Consider the following 21810-nt stretch of genomic DNA (forward strand, 5'->3'; position numbering starts at 1 on the left):
ACGAAACTTTCCAAACTTTTCCGTCCCCCTGTCCACCCAGCAGGGAATGATCAGACCGCGGGGAATTACACGCGCGGCTCCCCAGACATACATCTGCACATTTTTTGTTATATTGTTATAGTGTTGTTGTATTGTTTATGTGGAAAGCGATCTTATTACACAGATTTCCCGCTCGGGGCTGGTGGCGGGGGGAGGGGGGAGGGGGTGACAATGCTGGCCTGAGGGTGGGCCAGGGGTGGGCGGCGGGCAGTGAGGGCAGACGGTGACGCTGACCAGCAGGCTGTGATGGATGGATTTGTTGTTGTTTTTATTCGTTTATTTCCTGCCTTGCTCTCCTGCGGGGCAGAGAGAGAGAGAGAGAGAGAGAGAGAGAGCGTGATTTGCTCCATTGGTGGCGCGGGTGTGTGAATTTTGTTTTAAGTGACTGTTGTGTTATGTGAATGGATGTGATGATAAGGACAATGATAATTAGGAGTGAACCAAACTGATCCAGAAATATGCTAATGATAATATGATAATAATAATAATAATAATAATAATAATAATAATAATAATAATAATATACTCACGATCTCCAATAGTTTCAAAAAGCCGGAGGGCGTTTTCAAGATATCCAACTGCATGATTCAACCTTTTGCCCTTCCCTTTCGGTCGCTTCCTTGTCCCTTTCCTGTTCTTCCCACGTTTCTACGCAGGGCGAGAATAGAACAGGTAACAGCCGTATTAAACACTTCAGAGAGTGTAATGTTGATTCCGCGAGAGTTGACACCAGAGTGACCTACTTGTCACTCTGTTCAACCTCCGCGGCCCTAATCTCGCCTCCGAGTGCTGCCAACACACGAACAGCGGAGATATAACCAATAAAGCAGCCAACAAACGTCGGCCTCAGTTGTTAGGAGGAATGAACGTGTGATTCTAACAGTCGTATAACCTTACCTAGCCTTGCCTGGTTGTGTATAGTTGTGTGCTTTGTTTGCTCTAAGGGTTGTGTTTTCAGGTTTTAAGCCACGGTCGTGTTTCGATGCGTGTTACCTGCTATTGTTGTTGTTATCGCCATGCCCACCGCAAGATAACGCACTGCTTTGTTAGTGTCGCTTATTGTTACAGAATAGTAAGCAGATCATGTCGATAAAAAAAAAGGGGAGGTATGAGAGGTATGTCAGGAGTCTCGCTGAGGTGTCAAGGGCTATTTCGCCCAAACTGTCCGCTGATCTGCTTACCGCGTCTTTGGCAACAGGAAATACAAACGAAGGAAAGCTGTTCCAGAGTTTACAAGTGGAAGGGATAAAAGAATGAAGATGCTGGTTATCTCTTGCATAAGGGATTTGGCCAGATAGGGTAGAAGAGTAGAAAGTCGTGTGCAGCGGGGTCGGGAGAGGGGGGAAGGCATGCAGTAGCTAGGGATGGGTAGGAACCGTTAATTTGAGTACCGGTAGTACCAGTACCGAAAACTCAGGTGCCGTTAGTACCGGTACCCAAAAGTTTTTTTTTTTTTATTTATCTTAATGCCGTCTGATGAAATTCCTAAATAAATTTTCTGTAAAGAAAGGGAAGACTCATGATCACTCGGCACTGACCGTTGTCACTAGTGCCGGTACCGTTTGGATCTTGGTGACGCTCGGCGGCGCGCGGCCTCGCCAGTCGTCATGCGGTACAGGTATGGGCCCTGTGGAGACGATAAGCCTTGAATGTTGTGCTGGCTGCTGAGTCACTGCCTCGCTGACCGTCTTCCCAAGTTCCCACCATTTTGTCCTGCTTTTCGTGTCCATCACAGCTCCCGTCTCCATTATTTTATTATTGGATTTACTGGATAATTCTTCATGTCCGATTCTTTTTTTAGGTTGCTAATATATAGTTATTGTTATTAGACTATGATCGAGTACATCCATAATATCTATACATGCTATTTTTTTATCGAAAAAATAAATATTCACTTCATTCAGAGAGAGAGAGAGAAAGTCCACTGTGTGTGTGTATGTGTCTCTCACACACACACACACACACACACACACACAGTTGACTTTTTCTTCTCATTTATTTCTGCCCTAAATTAGGATGTTTCTTCTGTTGTACACACTCTCTCTCTCTCTCTCTCTCTGAATGAAGTGAATATTTATTTTTTCGATAAAAAATAGCATGTATAGTTATTATGGATGTACTCGATCATAGTCTAATAGCAATAGCAATATTTATTAGCAACCTAAAAAAAAAGAATCGGACATGAAGAATTATCAATAAATCCAATAAATAAATCCGAGCAATCTGGTGCCGGTACCATACCGTTTAACTGGTACCGTTAGTACCGGTACCTGCCCACCCCTAGCAGTAGCAAGTTCAGAAGAGCAGTCAGCATGAAACTATCGGTAGAAAACAGAAAGAGAAGCAACACTGCGGTGGAATTTAAGAGGTAGAAAATTGATAGTAAGAGGTGGAGAGTTGATGAGACGAAGAGCCTTTGACTCCACTCAGTCTAGTAGGGCTGTGAGATGCATACCCCATACAAGGGCGGACAAGGCCCTTAAATATGGACAGCATCTGGGAGAGCGAAAAGAACTGGCAGAGACGATACAGAACGCCCAACTTCGAGGAAGATCATTTAGTGAGAGAGGAGATATGAAGTTTTCAGTTATTTTTTTTTTTAGGTAAGGATAGACCGAGGATGTGTAGTGTAGAATAAGGTGACAGCTGAGTGTTGTCGAAGAATAGAGGATAGGTGTTTGGAAGACTGTGTCGAGTTGATAGGTGGAGAAATTGGTTATGTGGTGACCTTGTTGGCCCAATGGTTGCTCGGGCGGAGTGGAAAAATTTGGGCGGCTTTTCCGATACCCTACCCCTGTCCACCCAGCAGTGAATGGGTACCAGGTATTAATCGGGGGTTGTGTCCCGTCTCCTGGTATCTGTTCCCTTCTCCAATAATCCCTTCCCCTTCTGTCTCTCTCCGGCATATGACCACAGATGTTGCGCCGACGAAATGAAACTTTCCAACTTTTTCCCAATGGTTACTGGTGATCATCTCGTTGGTCCCAGTTCAGTTCACGACAGTAGAAAAGTTTGCCCCCACCCACACCCCCACGGTTCAAATGTTCCTCTCGTGTGTTCCACAATGAGCAGAAACTCAGAGAAGCGCATCACTTCAAAAGACATTAATAACACACTGTTTTATACTTTTCTCATTGTTTAATCAGCTTCTCCCAAATTCATCCTCTCTCACAATTCAGGGTTAATAACAATATACAGAAAATCAATGTTGTTATGAAAGAATTTAGTACTTTTTTCACCATTCACTCTTCTCTAAACTCAGGCTGCGGGTGTAAAGTGTTGTCCAGCATCACTGACTAAATAAATAGCTAACTGACTGACTGACTGACTTACAAATGACAGTGATTTTTTGGGGTGACTGATTTGAATGACTATGACTGGTTAACTTTTTACCGAGTGGCTCTGACTGACTTGACTGATCGATAGATGGTGAATGACAGAGTTGACGAGTTTCCAGACGTTAACAATGGCATAAAAGTTATCGTATTATATCAAGTTTGAAATAAATGGCTTGAGTTCGTGGGTTGACGCAGGTAATTTTGTGATAGCTATACGCCTGTTTGAATAGTGAATAATATTGAACGCAAAAGTAGGTACACACACACGCACACACAGATAAACGCATATACACACACACACACAAATTTAACCTGTCCTTACATACACAAACTCCACAGGTACATAACAGGTCCATAAAAGCTTGGGATTATATTAAAAAGTATTAAAAAAAAACACACACACACACAACACCTAGACAACATTAACTATGCCACTAAAGGAATGGAACAGTGACATTATATTATTATTACTGCTATTTATTATCATTGTTATCACTTATTAATTATTGTTTCAGCACGAACGAAATCACACGCGACGACAGAGTGAATGAAAGACAAAAGCGAAGAAAGGAACGAAAGGAGGAGAAGGAAATGAAAAGGAGAAGAAGGAAAGGAAGAGGGATGGGAGGAAGAAAAGGAAGTATAGAAGAAAACCGTGAAAAAAAAGGAGGAGAAAGAAGAGAAAGGAAAGAGAAGGAAGGGAATGAAGAAGGAAATGTAATGAAGAGACGGAAAAAGAAAAGAGAAGATGAAAGGAAAAGAAAAGACAGACTAACAGGACAGCAAAAGGAAAAGAAAAAAAGGAAGAAGAGAAAAAAGACAAAGGAAAGGAGCAAAAGGAAAAGAAAAGATGAAAGAAGAGAAAAAAGACAAAATAACAAGACAGCAAAAGGAAAAGAAAAGATGAAAGAAGAAGAGAAAAAAAGACAAAGAAGGAAAGGAAGTGAAGTATAGATAAGGACGGGAAGAAGGAGAAGATGGGAGGTCGAAAGCATTAAAGGAACCCCAACAAACACCAACCCTAAGAAGTGTTTCCCTGCAATACAAGGCACCAACAAATCACCCTCGGCAACACAGCAACAAGGACACCAACACACGGAAGAACAACACCCACCACGCCTGCCCACCACAGCAACACACCGGGTCACGTAATTCAAACTTATCCGTAAGAAGCACCACTGTTGATTTTGTGTGTGATAAGCTGCATACAACACACACACACACACACACACACACACACACACACACACACACACACACACACACATTGACGTTTGTTTTCTTAGCTCAACGCAACACACACACACACACACACACACACATTGACGTTTGTTTTCTTAGCTCAACGCAACACACACACACACACACACACACTTAAATCTACCCCACAAAACATACTTCAAGCTGTTTATCAAATATGTCAACTTAAAATAATATTGCTTTTATTAATGAAACTTATAATTATAAACTTAAAATTGAAGTGGCGACATCTCAAAAAATTATCAGATATTGCACCGAGAATCTAAACAAAATTACTTAAGACAAAAACGGAGAGAATCATAATTAGAGAGCGCTTAGAAATACTACACAAAACTGTCCTTAGAAATTTAATTAAAGCAACTAATGCTAAACCTCTTGAAAGCTCACAGATATGCAAGTAAAAAATAAATACCTTTTTATAACATTTTTTAACTTAATAGCTGGAGAAGAATAGAGTAAACAAACATTTTCTTTCATCTTACATTTTCAAGTCTACATAAAAAAGACAAAAAGGTGAAGTAGAGGAAAAAATCTGCAAGTATTCCATTTTGAAGTTTGTATAAATGCTACACGAGAAATCTGGTTAGTTTATGTATTTACTTCATGTCCTGTTTGTTTCAGTCACTGTTTGCTTTTTCAGGTCAACCAAACACCCAACCGCAAGGAGAGAATACGAGAAACAAGAAGAATAGAAGAGAGAAATGAGGAGAAGAAGAGGAAAGAAATGAGAAGAAGAAGAAGAAAGAAATGAGAAGAAGAAGAAGAAAGAAATGAGAAGAAGAAGAAAGAAATGAGAAGAAGAAGAAGAAGAAGAAGAAGAGGAAAGAAATGAAAAGAAGAAGAAAGAAATGAGAAGAGAAGAAGAAAGAAATGAGAAGAAGAAAGAAAAGACAAGAGAAGATGAGAAAGGAGAGAAGAATATAAGTCTCTCTCTCTCTCTCTCTCTCTCTCTCTCTCTCTCTCTCTCTCAGTATGTCCCCCACAGTATGTCTATGGACCCACAGTTACCCACCACACACCCCCACCACTAATATATGCCACCCACCCCTCCCCCCCATCACTAATATAAGCCCCCTACCCCTCACTCCCCCCTCCATTCACTACCTCTCATTCTCAAGCACACCCACAATATCCTCCCTGCAACACTACTTTCTCCCTTGTGTTTCCCATGCCTCCAGACGTGAGCTCTACTTGTCATGTTCCTACTTCTATTGCTACTACAACTACTAACCAATGGAGAGATGGGTGTTAAGTGTACTTCTACTATTACTAAAAACCTCTATGGAGAGATGGGTGCTAACTGTGCATAAGGAGAATAAAAACTAACTTCTATAATATCCTTTTCCTTTCTTCCTATAAACCTATGGAAAGATGGGTGTTAACTCTCTTCTACTACTACAACTATAAACCTCTATGGAAAGATGGGTGCTAACTGTGCATAAGAAGAGTAAAAACTACCTTCTATCCTATCCGTTTCCTTCCCCACCTCACTGCTTGCGAATATTAAGCATTACTCTAAAAAACATGCAATGAAGAAACAGGACGAGAGATATCAGAGGAGTTACAGAGGCCAGAGTGGAGGAGAGATGGATGGGCAGTCTTCTCTCACCTCACCCCACACCTTCACCTTTTATTTCTAACAGTCCTCAGGTAGTCCGTGTCTGTCGGGTGTTGTGGGCGGCATCCTCGGAGGTGACACTCTCGATCGTATTACTAAACATTTCGTCTCCAAAGTTCGCCTATTTGACCAGGCTTTCCTAGGAGTTTTGGGCATTTCCAGAAGTAGTTTTATGACCCTGGTGGTAGTCTGACCCTTCTTCTGTACCATGAACCTAAAGAAACACTCATTAGAAGCCGATTGATCCCCTCTTTGACCTTTAGAAATAGATGATGTGAGAAACGAAAGCATCTTATAATACCAACCTCTAAGTCTTCTATCAGGGCACTCGTCTGGCACTGAGAGGCATAACTTACTGACACACAGGGACTCAGGAGATAGGGGTGAGGTCTAAGCTTAACCCGGTAGCAGAGATGGTACTAGCGACGAGCCAAATTTTTGCCGTGACACAAACCCCCCAAAATAGATGATGCATAAACTGATCACAAATGCGTTGATATATATTATGAAATGGTTTGCGCGGGTGATGATTTTTTCTCATTTTTCTCGCTTAGAGGGAAGGGCCTTTAAGAAACATGATCCCCGCAGCTACCGGGTTAAAATCACACATCTTCGTTTGTGAGTGATGTTACCCTGCAACTCTGAACATCATCATAAAGAGAAGTAGGAGAAAACATTGCTAGGAGAAGAAATAAAAGAGATGGATATTAAAAGAAAACACAGCTACAGAGGAACATTAGGGGAAAACAATGCAGGAGAAAGAAACGTTTGTGGAAAAATATTATTGCAAAGAACATTAGGGATGAAAACATTGCTAAAGAGGAGTATTAGGGTAAAAATATGAAAAACAATACAAGAAAACAGTAAAGAACAAGAAGGTAGAGAGTAAAGAACATTATAGAGAAAAGAAGAAACAAGAAGAATAGAAGAGAAGGAGAGAAAGAAGGAAAAGGAGAAAAGAGAAGATAAAATGATGAGAGAGGAGGAAAAAAGATAAGATAAGAGAGAAGAAGAAATGAAAGAAAAAAAAATTGCTACAGTAAAGAACACTAAAAAAATAAATAGAGAAAGAAGGAAAAGGAGAAATGAGAAGAGAAGATAAAAATGATGAGAGAGGAGGAAAACAGCGAAGATGAGAGAGAAGAAGAAATGAGAGAGAGAGAAAATTTGCTACAGTAAAGAACAATGTAAAAAATAACTAATTAGAAAACATCACAGGTGGAAAAATATACCCCCAGGTTAACGACACTCACATAGAAGAAATTATGACACTAAACCTACACATAAACATCTCCGAAGGCCATGTACGAGTGAAGTCCGTCCCCTATAGTGCCAACCCTTAACACCATTGGGCCAGACGAGTGCCGTGACAGATGTGTGGGGGTGTCAGTGGCCATTATGCAGCCCACAACACCTGTATCGGCTACCTGAGGACAGCAAGGTGATAAGGTAAGGTGTGTGAGGAGCCCGAGCGTCCGTCTCCACTCTGGGAATGAGGAAGAGGCATCAGATAGCATTGCTGGGAAAATGTGAGATAGCATTAGATAGCATTGAGGAAGAGGCATCAGATAGCATTGCTGGGAAAATGTGAGATAGCATTAGATAGCATTGAGGAAGAGGCATCAGATAGCATTGCTGGGGAAATGTGAGATAGCATTAGATAGCATTGCGAGAGAACACAGGAAACAAGATCGCACACACGCAGAAAACATTAGATAACGATATGAAGAGAGAACAGCAAATGGGAAAAAAAAGCATTATATAACATTACAAAAGGGCATAACTTACTGATAGACAAGGGTTCTAAGGGTGGGAGAGAAGGGAGGGATTTCAAGGGAGGAGGTTGGTACAAAGGGAGCATAACTTACTGACATACAAGGGTGATAAGGGAGGGAAAGAAGGGAGGGATTTCAAGGGTGAAGGTTTATACAAAGGGAGCATAACTTTCTGACATACAAGGGTTCTAAGGGAGGGAAAGAAGGGAGGGATTTCAAGGGTGCAGGTTTATACTAAGGGAGCATAACTTACAAGGGTGCTAAGGGAGGGAGAGAAGGGAGGGGTTTTAAGGGTGTGGGTTTGTACTAAGGGTGGTAAGGGCAGGAGAGAAGGGAGGGGTTTTAAGGGTGTGGGTTCGTACTAATGGTGGTAAGGGCAGGAGAGAAGGGAGGGGTTTTAAGGGTGTGGGTTCGTACTAAGGGTGGTAAAGGTGGGAGAGAAGGGAGGGGTTTTAAGGGTGGAGGTTCATACTAAGGGTGCTAAAGGGGGGAGAGAAGGGAGAGGTTTTAAGGGTACATAACTCATAGAGAAACATCATAAAAAGTTAAACTAACATTTGAACACTACCTAAAACAGACCCCTGACAGACCAATCAGACCCAAAATATCTTAGCTATAGACACACAGACCATTACCAAAAGAGAAAAAAGAAAGAAAACCACCTCAGACCACCACCAGACCACTATCAGACCACCACCAGACCACTATCAGACCACTATCAGACCACTACCAGACCACAAACAGACCACTTTCAGACTGCAAACAGACCACTTTCAGACCACTACCAGACCACAAACAGACCACTATCAGACCACAAACAGACCACTAGCAGACCACTAGCAGTCTGCTAGTGGTCTGCTAGTAGCAGACCACAAACAGACCACTACCAGACCACGTAAAACCAGGATATATGTAGAAATTAATTCTCTTCCCTTTTAGCACATTCTAGACCACCTCGTTAATGGGCGTCGTTGGGTAATTAGTGAGCGATTAGCCCTGACTCTTGGAAGCCCAAATTGATGTGTGAAATGAATGGTATATAATGAAGTTTTTGTTTGTTAATTATTGTGAAGTTTGGAGATAATTTGGGTTTTATATATTTTTTTTTTCTTTTATCAATGAATGGCAATGTTTTTTTTGTTTTGTTTTTAGTTGATAATTGTGAAATGTATGAATCGTCTTGACTGTTTTTTTTCTTTTGTTTATGTTTGTTTTTTGTTTGTTTCTTCCTAAAGCTGGGGGGGGGGGGTATCTTTATTTCTATTTACTCAATTTTTATCCCTTTATTTTTTTTGTTTTTTTATCTTGAACCATCCACACATTTTTTTTTTTCCTTCTTCTCTCTCTAAGTCTGTCCTCTCCTTTATCATCGCTTTTCCTCACTGTCCTCCTTCTCTCTCTCTCTCTCTCTCTCTCTCTCTCCCCCCAGTGTACAGCGAAGTAGAAAAATGGCTTATCATTCTAATTTAGTGTCTCTCTCTCTCTCTCTCTCTCTCTCTCTCTCTCTCTCTCTCTCTCTCTCTCTCTCTCTCTCTCTCTCTCTCTCTCTCTCTCTCTCTCTCTCTCTCTCTCTCTCGTATCAATCTTTCTTTCCTTCCTTTCCTCCTTCCTGTTTGCCCTTCATGACTATTCTCCTCTATTATTTTTTCATTCCTCTCTTTCTGTCTCCGTTATTTTCCTCCATCACCTTCTTCAAGACTTCCCTCACTTTTGTTCATCTTCCCTTGACTTATCGCACTCATATTTAAGTAACTAATTCTTTTGTTCTTATCAATGCTCTTAAAACAAGCAAGACAAACCTTATTCTATGCACACAAACACACACACACACACACACACACACCTCATTAGCAACACAGAACACAGGAACACAACACAACAACACACCTGCAAAACACACCTGTCGAAGAAGCACCCAATTTAGCACCTTGAGTTCAGCGGCACATATGTTAACTCCCTCTCCCTTTCCCTCTCTCTTGCTCAGTCTATGTGTTTCTCTCCTTAACCCAGTACAAAGCATGGTTAAGTTCCTCTCAGCCATAGACACTCAGATACATAGAGACTTATAGATGATAGACCATGGAAGACCCTAATCTGTGAAAACAAGCACAACACAACACTAACGCAACACAACAACACTGCCCCTGGAAAAACAATTAATCTGGTCTCATGAAAATACCTCGCCAGTAACTCAAAGGGAAAGAGAATAAGGAGGAGGAGGAGGTGTTAAATAAAAGAGGTTTCCATTTGTTCCTCTCTCTCTCTCGCTCTCGCTCTCTCTCTCTCTCCTTTTTCTCCTCCTGTTCTGTTTCTCTCTCTCTCTCTCTCTCTCTCTCCTTCTCCTCCTGTTCTCTCTCTCTTTCTCTCCTTCTTCTCCTCCTGTCCTCTTGCTCTCCTTCTGTCCTCCTGTCCTTTCTCTCTCCTTCTTCTCCTCCTGTCCTCTCTCTCTCCTTCTTCTCCTCCTGTCCTCTCTCTCTCTCCTCCTTCTCTTATCTGCCTCACACTCAAGTATCCTATCAAGAGAAGTATGATTTAAGCTGCGAGTGTGATTTTAAAGAGCCCATTGATTCCCTTCTTGCGAGATTGTTACACACTTCTTGCAAACTCCTGTCCTCTCTCTCTCTCTCCTTCTCTTATCTGCCTCACACTAACGTATCCTATCAAGAGAAGTATGATTTAAGCTGCGAGTGTGATTTTAAAGAGCCCATTTATTCCCTATTTGCGAGACTGTTACACACTTTTTGCAAACTCCTTTCCTCTCTCTCTCTCCTTCTCTTATCTGCCTCACACTCAAGTATCCTATCAAGAGAAGTGTGAGTGAGGCTGTGGAGTGTGGTTTTAAAGAGCCCCTTCATTCCCTTCTTATCTTTAGACCTTGCGAGATTGTTTAGTATGAGAAATGTCTTGAAAATCATAGATAAAAGTGGATATTGAGTTTCTGCTGTTGGTTAAGAAGAGAAAATACTAGCTAATGATTCTTGTAACAAACTAAAGGAAAGAAGAGGGAGATAGAGAAGGAAATGAAGATGAAGAGGAGGAAAAAGATGAAGGAGAAGAAGGTGAAAAAGAAGACAAAGAAGATGAAGGAGAAGAAGAAGATGGGAAAGAAGATGAAGAAGAAGAAGAAAAGGAAGAAGAAGAAGAAGAAAAACAACCTTCAAGTAATATGAAGGAAAAAAAAATAAGAAAATAAACAAAATCTAAAACACACACACACACACACACCTGCCCCCCCCCCCCCAATACCTGAAGCGTTGATCAAGAAATTAAGGCACATGACAAAACAAACGAACAGGCGCACAAACAAACAAACAAACATACAAACACACAAAGGCGAAGACAGGTGGGATGACGGACCACACACCTGAGACACACACACACACACACACATGCACACACACACACTTATCAAGGCATATAGTTTTATCTTCATGCATTTAAGTATATGTAAAAAAAAAAGTGCTTAATATTAACTTATGTGCTAAATAAGTAGGAATCACTTGTCTGTTAAAGTAAATGACACACACACACACACACACACACACAATAGTAACTTCTTAATCACCTTAACTTAGTAATGGCTTAAAAGGGATGGATGATTTAATTAGTATCCTCCTCCTCCTCCTCCTTCCTCTTCCTCATCTTCCTCCTCCTCTTCCTATTTGCAAACATATTATATCTCTTTCTTCACAATCTCTTCCTTCTTCCTCCTCCTCCTCCTCCTTCCTCTTCATCTCCATTTCTTCCATTAACTCTTCTTCCTCCTCCTCCTCCTCTTCCTATTTCCAAACATATTATATCTCTTTCTTCACAATCTCTTCCCTCTTCCTCCTCCTCCTCCTCTTCTTCTTCCTTATCTCTTCCAAGACTTCCTTTCTGCTATCATATATCTCGTTTTTCACTTCCTCCTCCTCTTCTTCTTCTTACATCATAGGTATTCTTTTTTTTCATCCTCTTCCTCCTCTTTCTAAACTTTTTGCAAACACACTTCTTCCCTCCTTCTCCTCCTCCTCCTTCTTCTCTTCTAACTTCTTTCCTTCCTCATAAACTGTCTTCTTTCTCTTCTTCCTTCTAACTTATTATTTTTTTTTCATGCACTCACTTCACTCACACACCTGTTCTTCCTCCTCCTCCTCCTCTTCTTCTTCCTCCATTTCTCCTCTTCACAACCTCCTTTATCTCATCACACTTCTCTTCTTTCTACATTTCATCTATACACACACACACACACACACACACACACATACACCACTCATTCATCACCTCCTCCTCCTCCTCCTCCTCCTTCTCCTTCTCCTTCTCCTCTTTTCTCTTCCTCTTCCTTTCTCTTCCCTACCTCACCAAGACTTTCCTTCCTCTCTTTCCTCTCCTCTTCTTTTATTTCCTTTGTTTCATCTTCCTTCTCCTTTACTTCCCTTGTTTCATCTTCCTTTGTTTCCTTCTCGTTCTCTTTCACTTCCTTCGTTTCTTCCTGCATCTCTTCCTCCTTCCTCGCGGCCGCCCTCCTGACCTCCTCCACCCTCAGGTTCCCGTTGACCCGTGCCAGGCCGGCGTGCAGGGCCTGGGCTGCCTTGAGGGGGTGCTTCAGGGTGGTGCAGGCGGCATAGCTCACCTCGTCCAGGGAGGCCAACTGTGGCAGGCACTGGGGAGGGGGAGAGGTTAGGATAGGTGGGGGCAAACTAAAGTATACCTGACCTTCAATATCCCGGACTAAAAGAGGGAGCACCTGCCCAGGAACCACAAAAGTCTGGGATCGGAAATTGCTACGGTTCAGGGTCCCCATTCACAGACGCTTGCAAAAACTTGGTCTGTAATCGCCAATATTCAGTGCCTGCCCTGGACTTTTGCCACACTTTATCCAGCACATCTAATACAGTAACTAAACCAAGTTATTTAAAGACTTGCATTACATGTCAATAAAGGACATAGTGTTGGCTACGGCCACAAAGTGTTCGCCATTTTGGGGCACTTAAGCATATCATTATCATGTGAATTCTTTTTATTATTATTATCTTTTTTTTTTTTTTTTTTTTTTTCATTTCACCCATGGCGCCAGTAGACTTTCTTGGTGGGGCCTGGCGGTCGGCCCCAGACTGTTATGGCGCAGGCAAGTGTTTGTAGTGGCACCATCTTGCCTGGCTCATGCTGCCCCCCCGGAACTCATCGTTGATCCTCTTTTAGAGAATCTAGAGTCCGGGTTGACAGGTGGTCTTCAGGACAGCATGTGGGTTGTCTTAGGCCACTCGGTGATGACTGAAAAACTGTCTGCTTGTTTGTGGTGGTGGGCGGGACTCTAACCTGCATCCTCCTGGACACCGCGCCCACACCCTGACCACTCAGCCACTGCCTTCCTCCTGAACACCACACCCACACCCTGACCACTCAGCCACTGCCTTCCTCCTGAACACCACACCCACACCCTGACCACTCACCCACTGCCTTCCTCCTGAACACTGCGCCCACACCCTGACCACTCACCCACTGCCTTCCTCCTGAACACTGCACCCACACCCTGACCACTCAGCCACTGCCTTCCTCCTGAACACTGCGCCCACACCCTGACCACTCAGCCACTGCCTTCCTCCTGAACACTGCACCCACACCCTGACCACTCAGCCACTGCCTTCCTCCTGAACACTGCACCCACACCCTGACCACTCAGCCACTGCCTTCCTCCTGAACACCACACCCACACCCTGACCACTCAGCCACTGCCTTCCTCCTGAACACCACACCCACACCCTGACCACTCAGCCACTGCCTTCCTCCTGAACACTGCACCCACACCCTGACCACTCAGCCACTGCCTTCCTCCTGAACACCACACCCACACCCTGACCACTCACCCACTGCCTTCCTCCTGAACACTGCACCCACACCCTGACCACTCACCCACTGCCTTCCTCCTGAACACTGCACCCACACCCTGACCACTCACCCACTGCCTTCCTCCTGAACACTGCACCCACACCCTGACCACTCACCCACTGCCTTCCTCCTGAACACTGCGCCCACACCCTGACCACTCAGCCACTGCCTCCTTTCTATAAAAATTAGGTGACAAAAATATGAAACAAATAATAAAAATGATCATAAGTACAAGCAGCTGCTCTGCTGATCACTGTAAGCAAACAGGTAAGAATGAATGTCACAAGAAGGAGCTTACTGCACATGATGTGGACATATCAGTGAAGACACAGACAAACTTCAAGAAAGAGAGTGAACTACTAATACATAAATAACAAATAAAATTAAGGGAAATCAACAACTCTGAACAAGAATACGAAGTTTAGTGAATCAGTGAACCGGTTGTGGAGGCAACACGACCATCACCGCCACCCACCAGCCCACCACAACAACATGCGGCCCCCTAGCAAGTAGCAAGTGCTGCAGACACTGACCGCAGGAAGGAATCTCTTGTGTGGCTGAACTTTTGTTTCAATGCCTGGAATTGGCTGCCGGGTATGTGTCCGGAAATCTCAGACTCAGCAGAACCACAGATCTTTTACCTGAATCCTATTTTGGTTCCTGGACTTGACTGGGCATATGTCTGACAATTGCCAAACCCCAGATTCTGTCCAGGAAATCAGATATACAAAAAATTGGGGTCTGGGAAATTGAGCGTCAGGTGTACCACAGACCCAGCAAACTGACTAACATTAATCGTTATATATTCATAAATACCATCAATGCCTATTTCACCCCCACCCACAACCCCCTTTACACTACCTCTGAGGGGGTCGGTGGGCTGGGCAGCTCCCCAACACAGTCCACCACCTCCAGCTGGGCCATCAATTCCGACAGCTTTTCCGCCTTCCGCCTCTCGTTGGCCTCGATGATGCGACACAGGTGTTCCGTCAGCAGCTCCTTGCGCTCCAGGCGGCCAAACAGCTGCAGCTTGGCCTCGATGAACTCCCTCTCGGCCCTCTCGTACCTCTTCCTGCAGGGGTGGGTGTGAGAGTGAGTGGGAGGGAGAGAGTTGAGTTTGAGTAAGTTTACTGATACTGACGAGTGTTTCCTGTGTGTTGGCTATCATTTATTATTGTTGCCAGAGCACAAAAGTTCACACCTCAGACCAGGGCGCCGCAACTATAGACCACCGCACCTAAACTAACGCTCAGATGTTAACCCGGTAGCAGCAACGGGCCAAATTTGTGGCTTTACCGTGTACCAGCGACTGGCCAAATTTTTGCCATGACATAAACCCCCAAAAAATAGATGATGCATTAACTGATCACAAATGCATTGATATATATTATGAAATGGTTTGTGTGAGGGGTGATTTTTTCTCATTTTTCTCGCTTGGAGGGACCATTAAGAAACATGATTCCCGCTGCTACCAGGTTAAGAAACATGATCCCCGCAAGTACTGGGTTAAAAAAGGTGGTTGGTTTGTCTTCGAAACGGACAGACTGGTTATTTTCTCCACTCACTGAGCCTCGTTGAACTCCTGACTGGCGGCCTCGATCTGGTTCCTGAGGATGGCCACGTCGGTCGAGAGAAGGGAGTCCAGTCTGCTGAGCTCCTTCTGAATGTGTTTGAGCTTCTGCGCCTCAGATTTGGTGCGACGACTCCTGCGAGGGTGAAGGGATGAGTAAGGATGTGGGGGTGAGGTGATGGGATGGATGGAGATGTGTGGGGTGACTGGAGGATGAAGATGGGTGGGGTGAAGATGTGGAGGGTAATGTGGAGGGATAAAGATGGATAATAAGGAAAAGGAAGAAAAAAGGAAAAGAAGAGAAGGTAAATAATGTGTGTGGGTGAAGGGAAAGATAGAGCGAGAAGGAAACAGAGGAAGTGAAGAAGGAAGATGAAACAAGGGAAATAAAAGAAGAGGAAAGGAAAGTCTTGGTGAGGTAGGGAAGAGAAAGGAAGAGGAAGAGAAAAGAGGAGAAGGAGAAGATAAAGATGGTTAATAAAGAAGAAACAAGGAATACAGGAGAAAAAGAATAACATGGACGAATTAATATGAAAACAGAGAGGTGGAGGAGAATACAGGATAAGGAAAGGAGGAACAGAGATGGCAATAAAAGAGAAGGAACACAAAATACAAAAAAACAGAAATAACTCGGAAGAATGAAGGAAGAAAGCAAACAGGAGAAGGAAAACATAGGCAGAATAAAGATGACAATAAAGAGAGGAAACAAAAGATACAGAAAACAAAACAAAAAATAGCAAAGAAGAATAAAGGGATGAAATGAAAATAACGACCATGAAAGAAGAAAACACACAAGAGGAAAAATATAGGAAAATAATTTGAGAGGAAAAGGTATAGAAAAGGAAGGAAAATATAGAGGGAAAGTTATGTAAGAGAAAAAGGAAATGAAGAGGAAGGGAAGAAGAGAAAATGTGAATGGATGAAAGGGGAGGATAAAGATGAGAAACAGAGAGAAGGAAGAAGATTTACATGGAATTTCAGATCTGTAAAATAAAGAAAAGAATGTATTAAGAGGAAAAAAGGGGTATAAATCATCACTCTCACTCTCTCTCTCTCTCTCTCTCTCTCTCTCTCTCTCTCTCTCTCTCTCACCTGTCTTCAATAGCCTGCATCAGTAACTCTTTCCTCCTCTTGTTCTGTTCCTCCATCTCTCGCTGTCTCTTCTGCAGGTTTTCAAGTAGTGCTCCCTCCTCTTCCTTCCCTCCTCCTCCTCCTCCTCCCTTGTTGATGAAAAACTCCCCAGACCCCTCCTCCTCCTCCTCCTCGGCTCCCCCCCCATCCCCGTCGGTTCTGGGGGAGGGCGGGGAGTCTGGGGTGCCACTGCTGGGGATGACCTCGTAGGAATTGTTCTCCCCAAGGCGGATTTTAACGCTCTTGGGGTGAGTTTGGCTGCCTGCGGAAAGGGAGGGGTGTTAGGGTGATGAGTGTGTGATAGGGTGAAGGGTGTGTGGTAGGGTGACTTTGGCTGCCTGTGGAAAGGGAGGGGTGTTACAGTGAAGGCTATGGGTGTTAGGGTGATGAGTGTGTGATAGGGTGATGGGTGTGTTCCAGCATAAAGCAAGGTCATATAGAGGTATACGTCCCAAGCACATCCCTCTCGACACAGACACTGATATAAACTGTAAGAAGAACCAATCACATCTTCATCAATAATCCGAAAGTCAGCATTTTATTACATTCCTCCCAAAAACAAGAACGACACTATCGAACCTCAACATCCGCAGGGGGGTTAGGCAACAGACTCCCCCAATGAGGATGCTAAAAACACAAAAAAATCAACAGTGGTGCTTCTAATGGCTAAGTCTGAGTTGCGTGAGCCAGTGTTGCTGTGTTGGGTTGTCGTGGAGGATGCTGTTCATCTGCTTGTTGGTGTTGAGGACCCATGGATATTTGCTGATAGATACTTACATACTTACAGCAACCACTAGCATGGTCACTGCAAGTATGAATGTGCATGGAGTGGCAGTGGGGTGTGCGGGGAGCTGTAGTGCTTTGGGGGCCAACAAAAGTGCTCAAGAAAACCTGTGGATACCCAAACCTATGACTTGATAACATCCATGGACTACCCCCCCGACATTCAAATCTGTGCATGTGTTAAATTTGCAGATGTTGAAGTTTGGCTGTGTATAAGCATAACTGAATACTACTACAAGCACATTGCAGGCCAACATTCTCCAACATACAGGGGCTCACTCACCCACGTTCGGTAAGGCTTTCATAGAGGTTGTGGATAGTTTAACCCGGTAGCTGCAGGGATCATGTTTCTTAAAGGCCCCTCTAAGCGAGAAAAATGAGAAAAAATCATCACTCACACAAACCACTTCATAATATATATCAACGCATTTGTGATCAGTTTATGCATCATCTATTTTGGGGGGTTTATATCATGGCAAAAATTTGGCCTGTCGCTGGTACACGGTAAAGCCACAAATTTGGCCCGTCGCTGCTACCGGGTTAAAGAGCCTAGTGATAGTTTGTCCAGGCTTTTGCACCATGGACGCGAAGAAACACTCATGAAATCCCGACTAATATCCTTTGTGGCCTTGAGAAACAGTTGTTGTAAGACCTGAACGCATCTAAGAATACAGGCCTCTCTTTTATGGTGCAAATAAACTGTGCATGGATGAGTGAGTGAGTGAATAAAATGTGCATGGATGAATGATTGCATAAAGTAAGTCAGTTTCTAATGAGTGTCTTTCACATTCACAGTGCAGAAGCCTTGACATACTTTCACTAGACTCATAAAACTACCCATGGAAACACAAACACAACCTCTACCAAAGCCTTACCAACTGTGGGTGTATAACAAGCACACACACACACATATCAAGGCTTGCCCATAAAGAGAAGGGTACCAAGACTTGCCTGTCGGGGAGGTGCATGGGGAGGGAGGCACAGGGGACGGGGAAGGTGCTGGGGAGGACTCGGGGGTCTGCTGGCTGGACAGGGACCGTGGGGAGTCTGGGTCCTGCAATGGGGAAGGTTGGGGAATGGTCTGGGCCCTGGGGTAACAGTATGATTAGGTCAGTTGCCATTTCAGGAATAAAACTCATTAACCCAATAGATATCTCCTCAAGGGTTAACCCCTTCAACACGAGGACACGTATACTGCGCCCTTGCGTGCCCCATACCATATCCGAGGACACGCATACTGTGTCCTGGCTCGCTTTAGCCAATATACGAGTTATTTTATCTCTATATTTATGCTTACATCTCAAAATTATCAATTAATTTATGTTTCTTTATGTGTACCATTTAATTCTGCATGTATTCATATATAACACATGATGATTATGCTGAGTTTATGGCTGAAAACTTGTTATATTCAATAGCGACATATGAAATTTGGCGCATGTGACGATTCCGAATACGGCGTGGGGCTCTGTTTTGGCCCGGCCGAAGTGAAGGGGCTAATGTGACGGAGATGAGCACTGAGGTCACACGAAGCTTACCATATGCCCCTAACTTTAGCTTTATTTGGTTGGGTTAGGTTAGTTGGGTTGATGGGGCTGTTACAAAGTCTGGGCTGTACTATTATTTGAGAACAGACCTAATCACAGCAATTACAGGATTTAATGGAGTTTATCTTTATATATTACCAAGGGAGCAGGTGGCAGGGAGACCATTGGTAAGGTGGACTAATATAGGATTGAGGAACACAAAAAGGAGAGGTTGGAAGAGCTGTGAATACTAATGTTATGCACAGTTACAAACAACACAAGTTATACTATAAGAGGGAGTTCTATAAGTGCCATAAATGCTATAGAAAGGGTGCTAAAAATGCTGTGAGAAGAGAATGTTTAAATGCTATAACTGGTATAAATAGGAAGTGTTTTAGGGGGAACTGGAAACTTTTGCCGTGACCATTCTCTTGAGGGGTTACTAAAGGGAACATCAGAACAGAACATCAAAACTACAGATATACTTTTTTCTTAATACCAGAGGAAGTAGTCAAGGGGAAAAATAATGGAAATAAGCCTGCAGAATGTCATGAACTAGAAATTACTCATCCAAGGTATTTGACTGTAATGAAGAATATGATTAAGAATTTATAAACCATCTCTCTACATACTAAAAAAGTTTATAAAGAGTAGTACAGTGGGAAAGGAAAATGGGAAACTTATTCAGCCAAGTAAATTATGATTGTAATGAGATAAGGGGTTAAGAATTAGTCAACAACTCTCACCCCCCAAAAAAACATTACATTAGGAAAAATAAATGAAAAATAAAAAATAAAAATCTCAATAACAAAAATACAAATAGGAATATTGGTAAAAAGTATAAAATTATGAGAAATAAAACTCATAATAAAATAAAAGAAAACACAAACTAATATAGGAAAAAAAGTAAAAACATAATAAATAAAATCATCAAAAACAACCTGAATAACACTACAACAGGAAAATTGAGGTCAGGAACAGATTATTCCTTACCTGTGAGAGCCTGGCCTGTGGGGGGAGGGGCGTGTAGTGGGTGGTGGTGCCAGCTGCCCTCACCACCCCACGTTTGCTGCCCAGGATGCCCCGCTGTGCCCCACTTCGGCTGCCCCCACGCTGCTGCAGGGCCGGCCTAAGATTTGGACCTGTGAGGGGATGGGCGGTTTTGAGGTATGGGTGTAATATTACTTAGATAGTTGTATTTCCCTAGTTGTAGTGTACAGGGTCTGAGCTATGCTATTTTTAATAAAAAAGCACCTCAAGGGCAAAAACAAATATATGAAAAAAGCCCACTATGACAAAAAAAAGCCTGCTGACTGCTCATCTCTAAATACAAAAAGTACAAATGAATTCACAAGATTAAGTGGCTATAAGTTGGTTAGGAGCAAGTTTGGTTAGTTCTACATATTTTTCTCTTTGGTTGCAGAGTTACAAGTTTAGCAGCAGTAAGTAACCATCCACCAGGGAAGTGGTGGTTGAGAGGTCAGCGTGTGGGCACAGTGACCTGGAGGACCAGGGTTCATGTCCCGCCCGACGCTAAAAGCTGAAAATATTCAGTTATCGCAAGTGGCCCACATGCTGTCCTGAAGACCACCCATCAACTGAGACTCAGCATAAAACTCTAAAATGATTAGAGGTGAGTTCCAGGGGGTAGCATGAGCCAATCAAGATGGCACCACTGTATAAACACTTGCCTGCATCAACTGGGGCCAACCAGCAGGCCTATCAAGAAAGCCTATTGATGCTATAAACCGAATATAAAAAAGAAAAAATCTCAGTAGGTTAAGTTAGGCATTAGACTAGGTTGATTAAGGTTCAGTATATCACAGAAAAATAACCCCAGTACTCTGTATTTTCACTGCAGATTTATGTGTTTTCAAAATAATTGAGTCAACAGCAAGCAAACAAAACAAAAAAAAAGACAAGAAAAATAGTTATATTAAAATCATTATATACAAAAAGCAACATTATCCCATCCAAAGCAAATAACAACCCACTGTTTTTATATCATTTTATATAGGTTACTCCTAAATTCAAACATATAGGCTACTCTGGTCTTTATATATTTCACCTACCAGTATCCTGTGACACCTGGTGGGTATTACACACCATGCAAATTCAAACAATAGCTATGACCATATGTGATAACGTGTCGTGTGTAGCAGTGTTTACTCATGGTGGGGAGGGGGTAACCACCTGTATTTTAAAGAGCGATCTACTGCACATTGGATAATAATCATAATAATATGTCATGTTGAAACCCTTTAAACTTAACAAAGCTCCACCAATACCCTAACAGATAGTAACCTACTATATGTTGGATAGTAATCTGCATGCTGGACAGTAATCTATCTGCCTCAATAGGACTATTTCTAAACTAACAAATCCCACCACATGCCCCGCAGTCTCAATGGCCCCCTAGCCAATTTTGGTTGCGAGGGGTGAGTACGGGCAAACACTAGCATAATACCGAGCGTTACGACTACATCATTACACCCAGCCCTTCCTCCTCCTCCATTCCATCCTACCTGTTTCCTTCATCTTATCTCCACTCTTCCTCCCAATCTCTTATACTCTCTCCTCTTTCGCTTCCTCCACTAACGATCATCTTTTTCCTCCTCCTCCTCTTGCTACACTCCTAAAAGACACAACAGAGCCCCTCCCTCTTAAACGTTACCCACACAAGCAGGTACACGCCCACCTTTCCTTTCCTCCTTCCTCCATGTAACACCTTTTCCTCCTTCCCTCCATCTCTCCACTTGTATCCTTCTCTTACCTCCTCCTCCTCCTCCTCCTCGCTGCACCTCCTTAATATCCGCCTCGGTGAAGCCCGCCCAGCCACGTGCGCTCATCCTGCCCTGCCCTGTTTTGTTTACATCCAACAGGTCTGCCAACCCCTCCAATG

The 21810-nt window shown here is 43.1% G+C and overlaps 2 protein-coding genes and 1 long non-coding RNA gene across 7 annotated transcripts in view; 1 reads left to right on the forward strand and 2 right to left on the reverse strand.

The window, feature by feature from the left end:
- The window catches only part of LOC127009894 (uncharacterized), a 15249-nt gene extending 13945 nt beyond the window's left edge, over nucleotides 1–1304 (reverse strand). Inside the window, exon 1 of one of the 5 annotated variants that reach the window (XM_050883415.1) lies at nucleotides 570–1303. In XM_050883415.1, the coding sequence (XP_050739372.1) occupies nucleotides 570–623 (54 nt within the window). In that variant the 5' untranslated portion in view covers nucleotides 624–1303. Of the gene's footprint in view, nucleotides 1–569 lie in introns of all 5 variants that reach the window. The other 4 variants (XM_050883420.1, XM_050883417.1, XM_050883416.1 and 1 more) reach the window with 4 other exon arrangements.
- The window catches only part of LOC127009896 (uncharacterized), a 25303-nt gene extending 18481 nt beyond the window's left edge, over nucleotides 1–6822 (forward strand). Inside the window, exons 4-5 of the long non-coding RNA XR_007762511.1 lie at nucleotides 3893–4542; nucleotides 5278–6822. This is a non-coding gene — a long non-coding RNA (uncharacterized LOC127009896). The remainder of the gene's footprint in view (nucleotides 1–3892; nucleotides 4543–5277) is intronic.
- A 2680-nt stretch (nucleotides 6823–9502) lies between these two features.
- On the reverse strand, nucleotides 9503–21810 carry LOC127009893 (RAB6-interacting golgin-like). The gene is made up of 7 exons (XM_050883414.1): nucleotides 21682–21810; nucleotides 19902–20050; nucleotides 18330–18436; nucleotides 16561–16857; nucleotides 15464–15604; nucleotides 14760–14970; nucleotides 9503–12672 (listed from the first exon to the last, which is right to left on the reverse strand). The coding sequence occupies exons 1-7, from the start codon at nucleotides 21755–21757 to the stop codon at nucleotides 12283–12285; spliced, it is 1371 nt and encodes a 456-aa protein (XP_050739371.1). The 5' UTR covers nucleotides 21758–21810; the 3' UTR covers nucleotides 9503–12282.

The sequence above is a fragment of the Eriocheir sinensis genome, chromosome 42 (assembly GCF_024679095.1).
Source record: "Eriocheir sinensis breed Jianghai 21 chromosome 42, ASM2467909v1, whole genome shotgun sequence".
Taxonomy (NCBI): Eukaryota; Metazoa; Arthropoda; class Malacostraca; order Decapoda; family Varunidae; genus Eriocheir; species Eriocheir sinensis.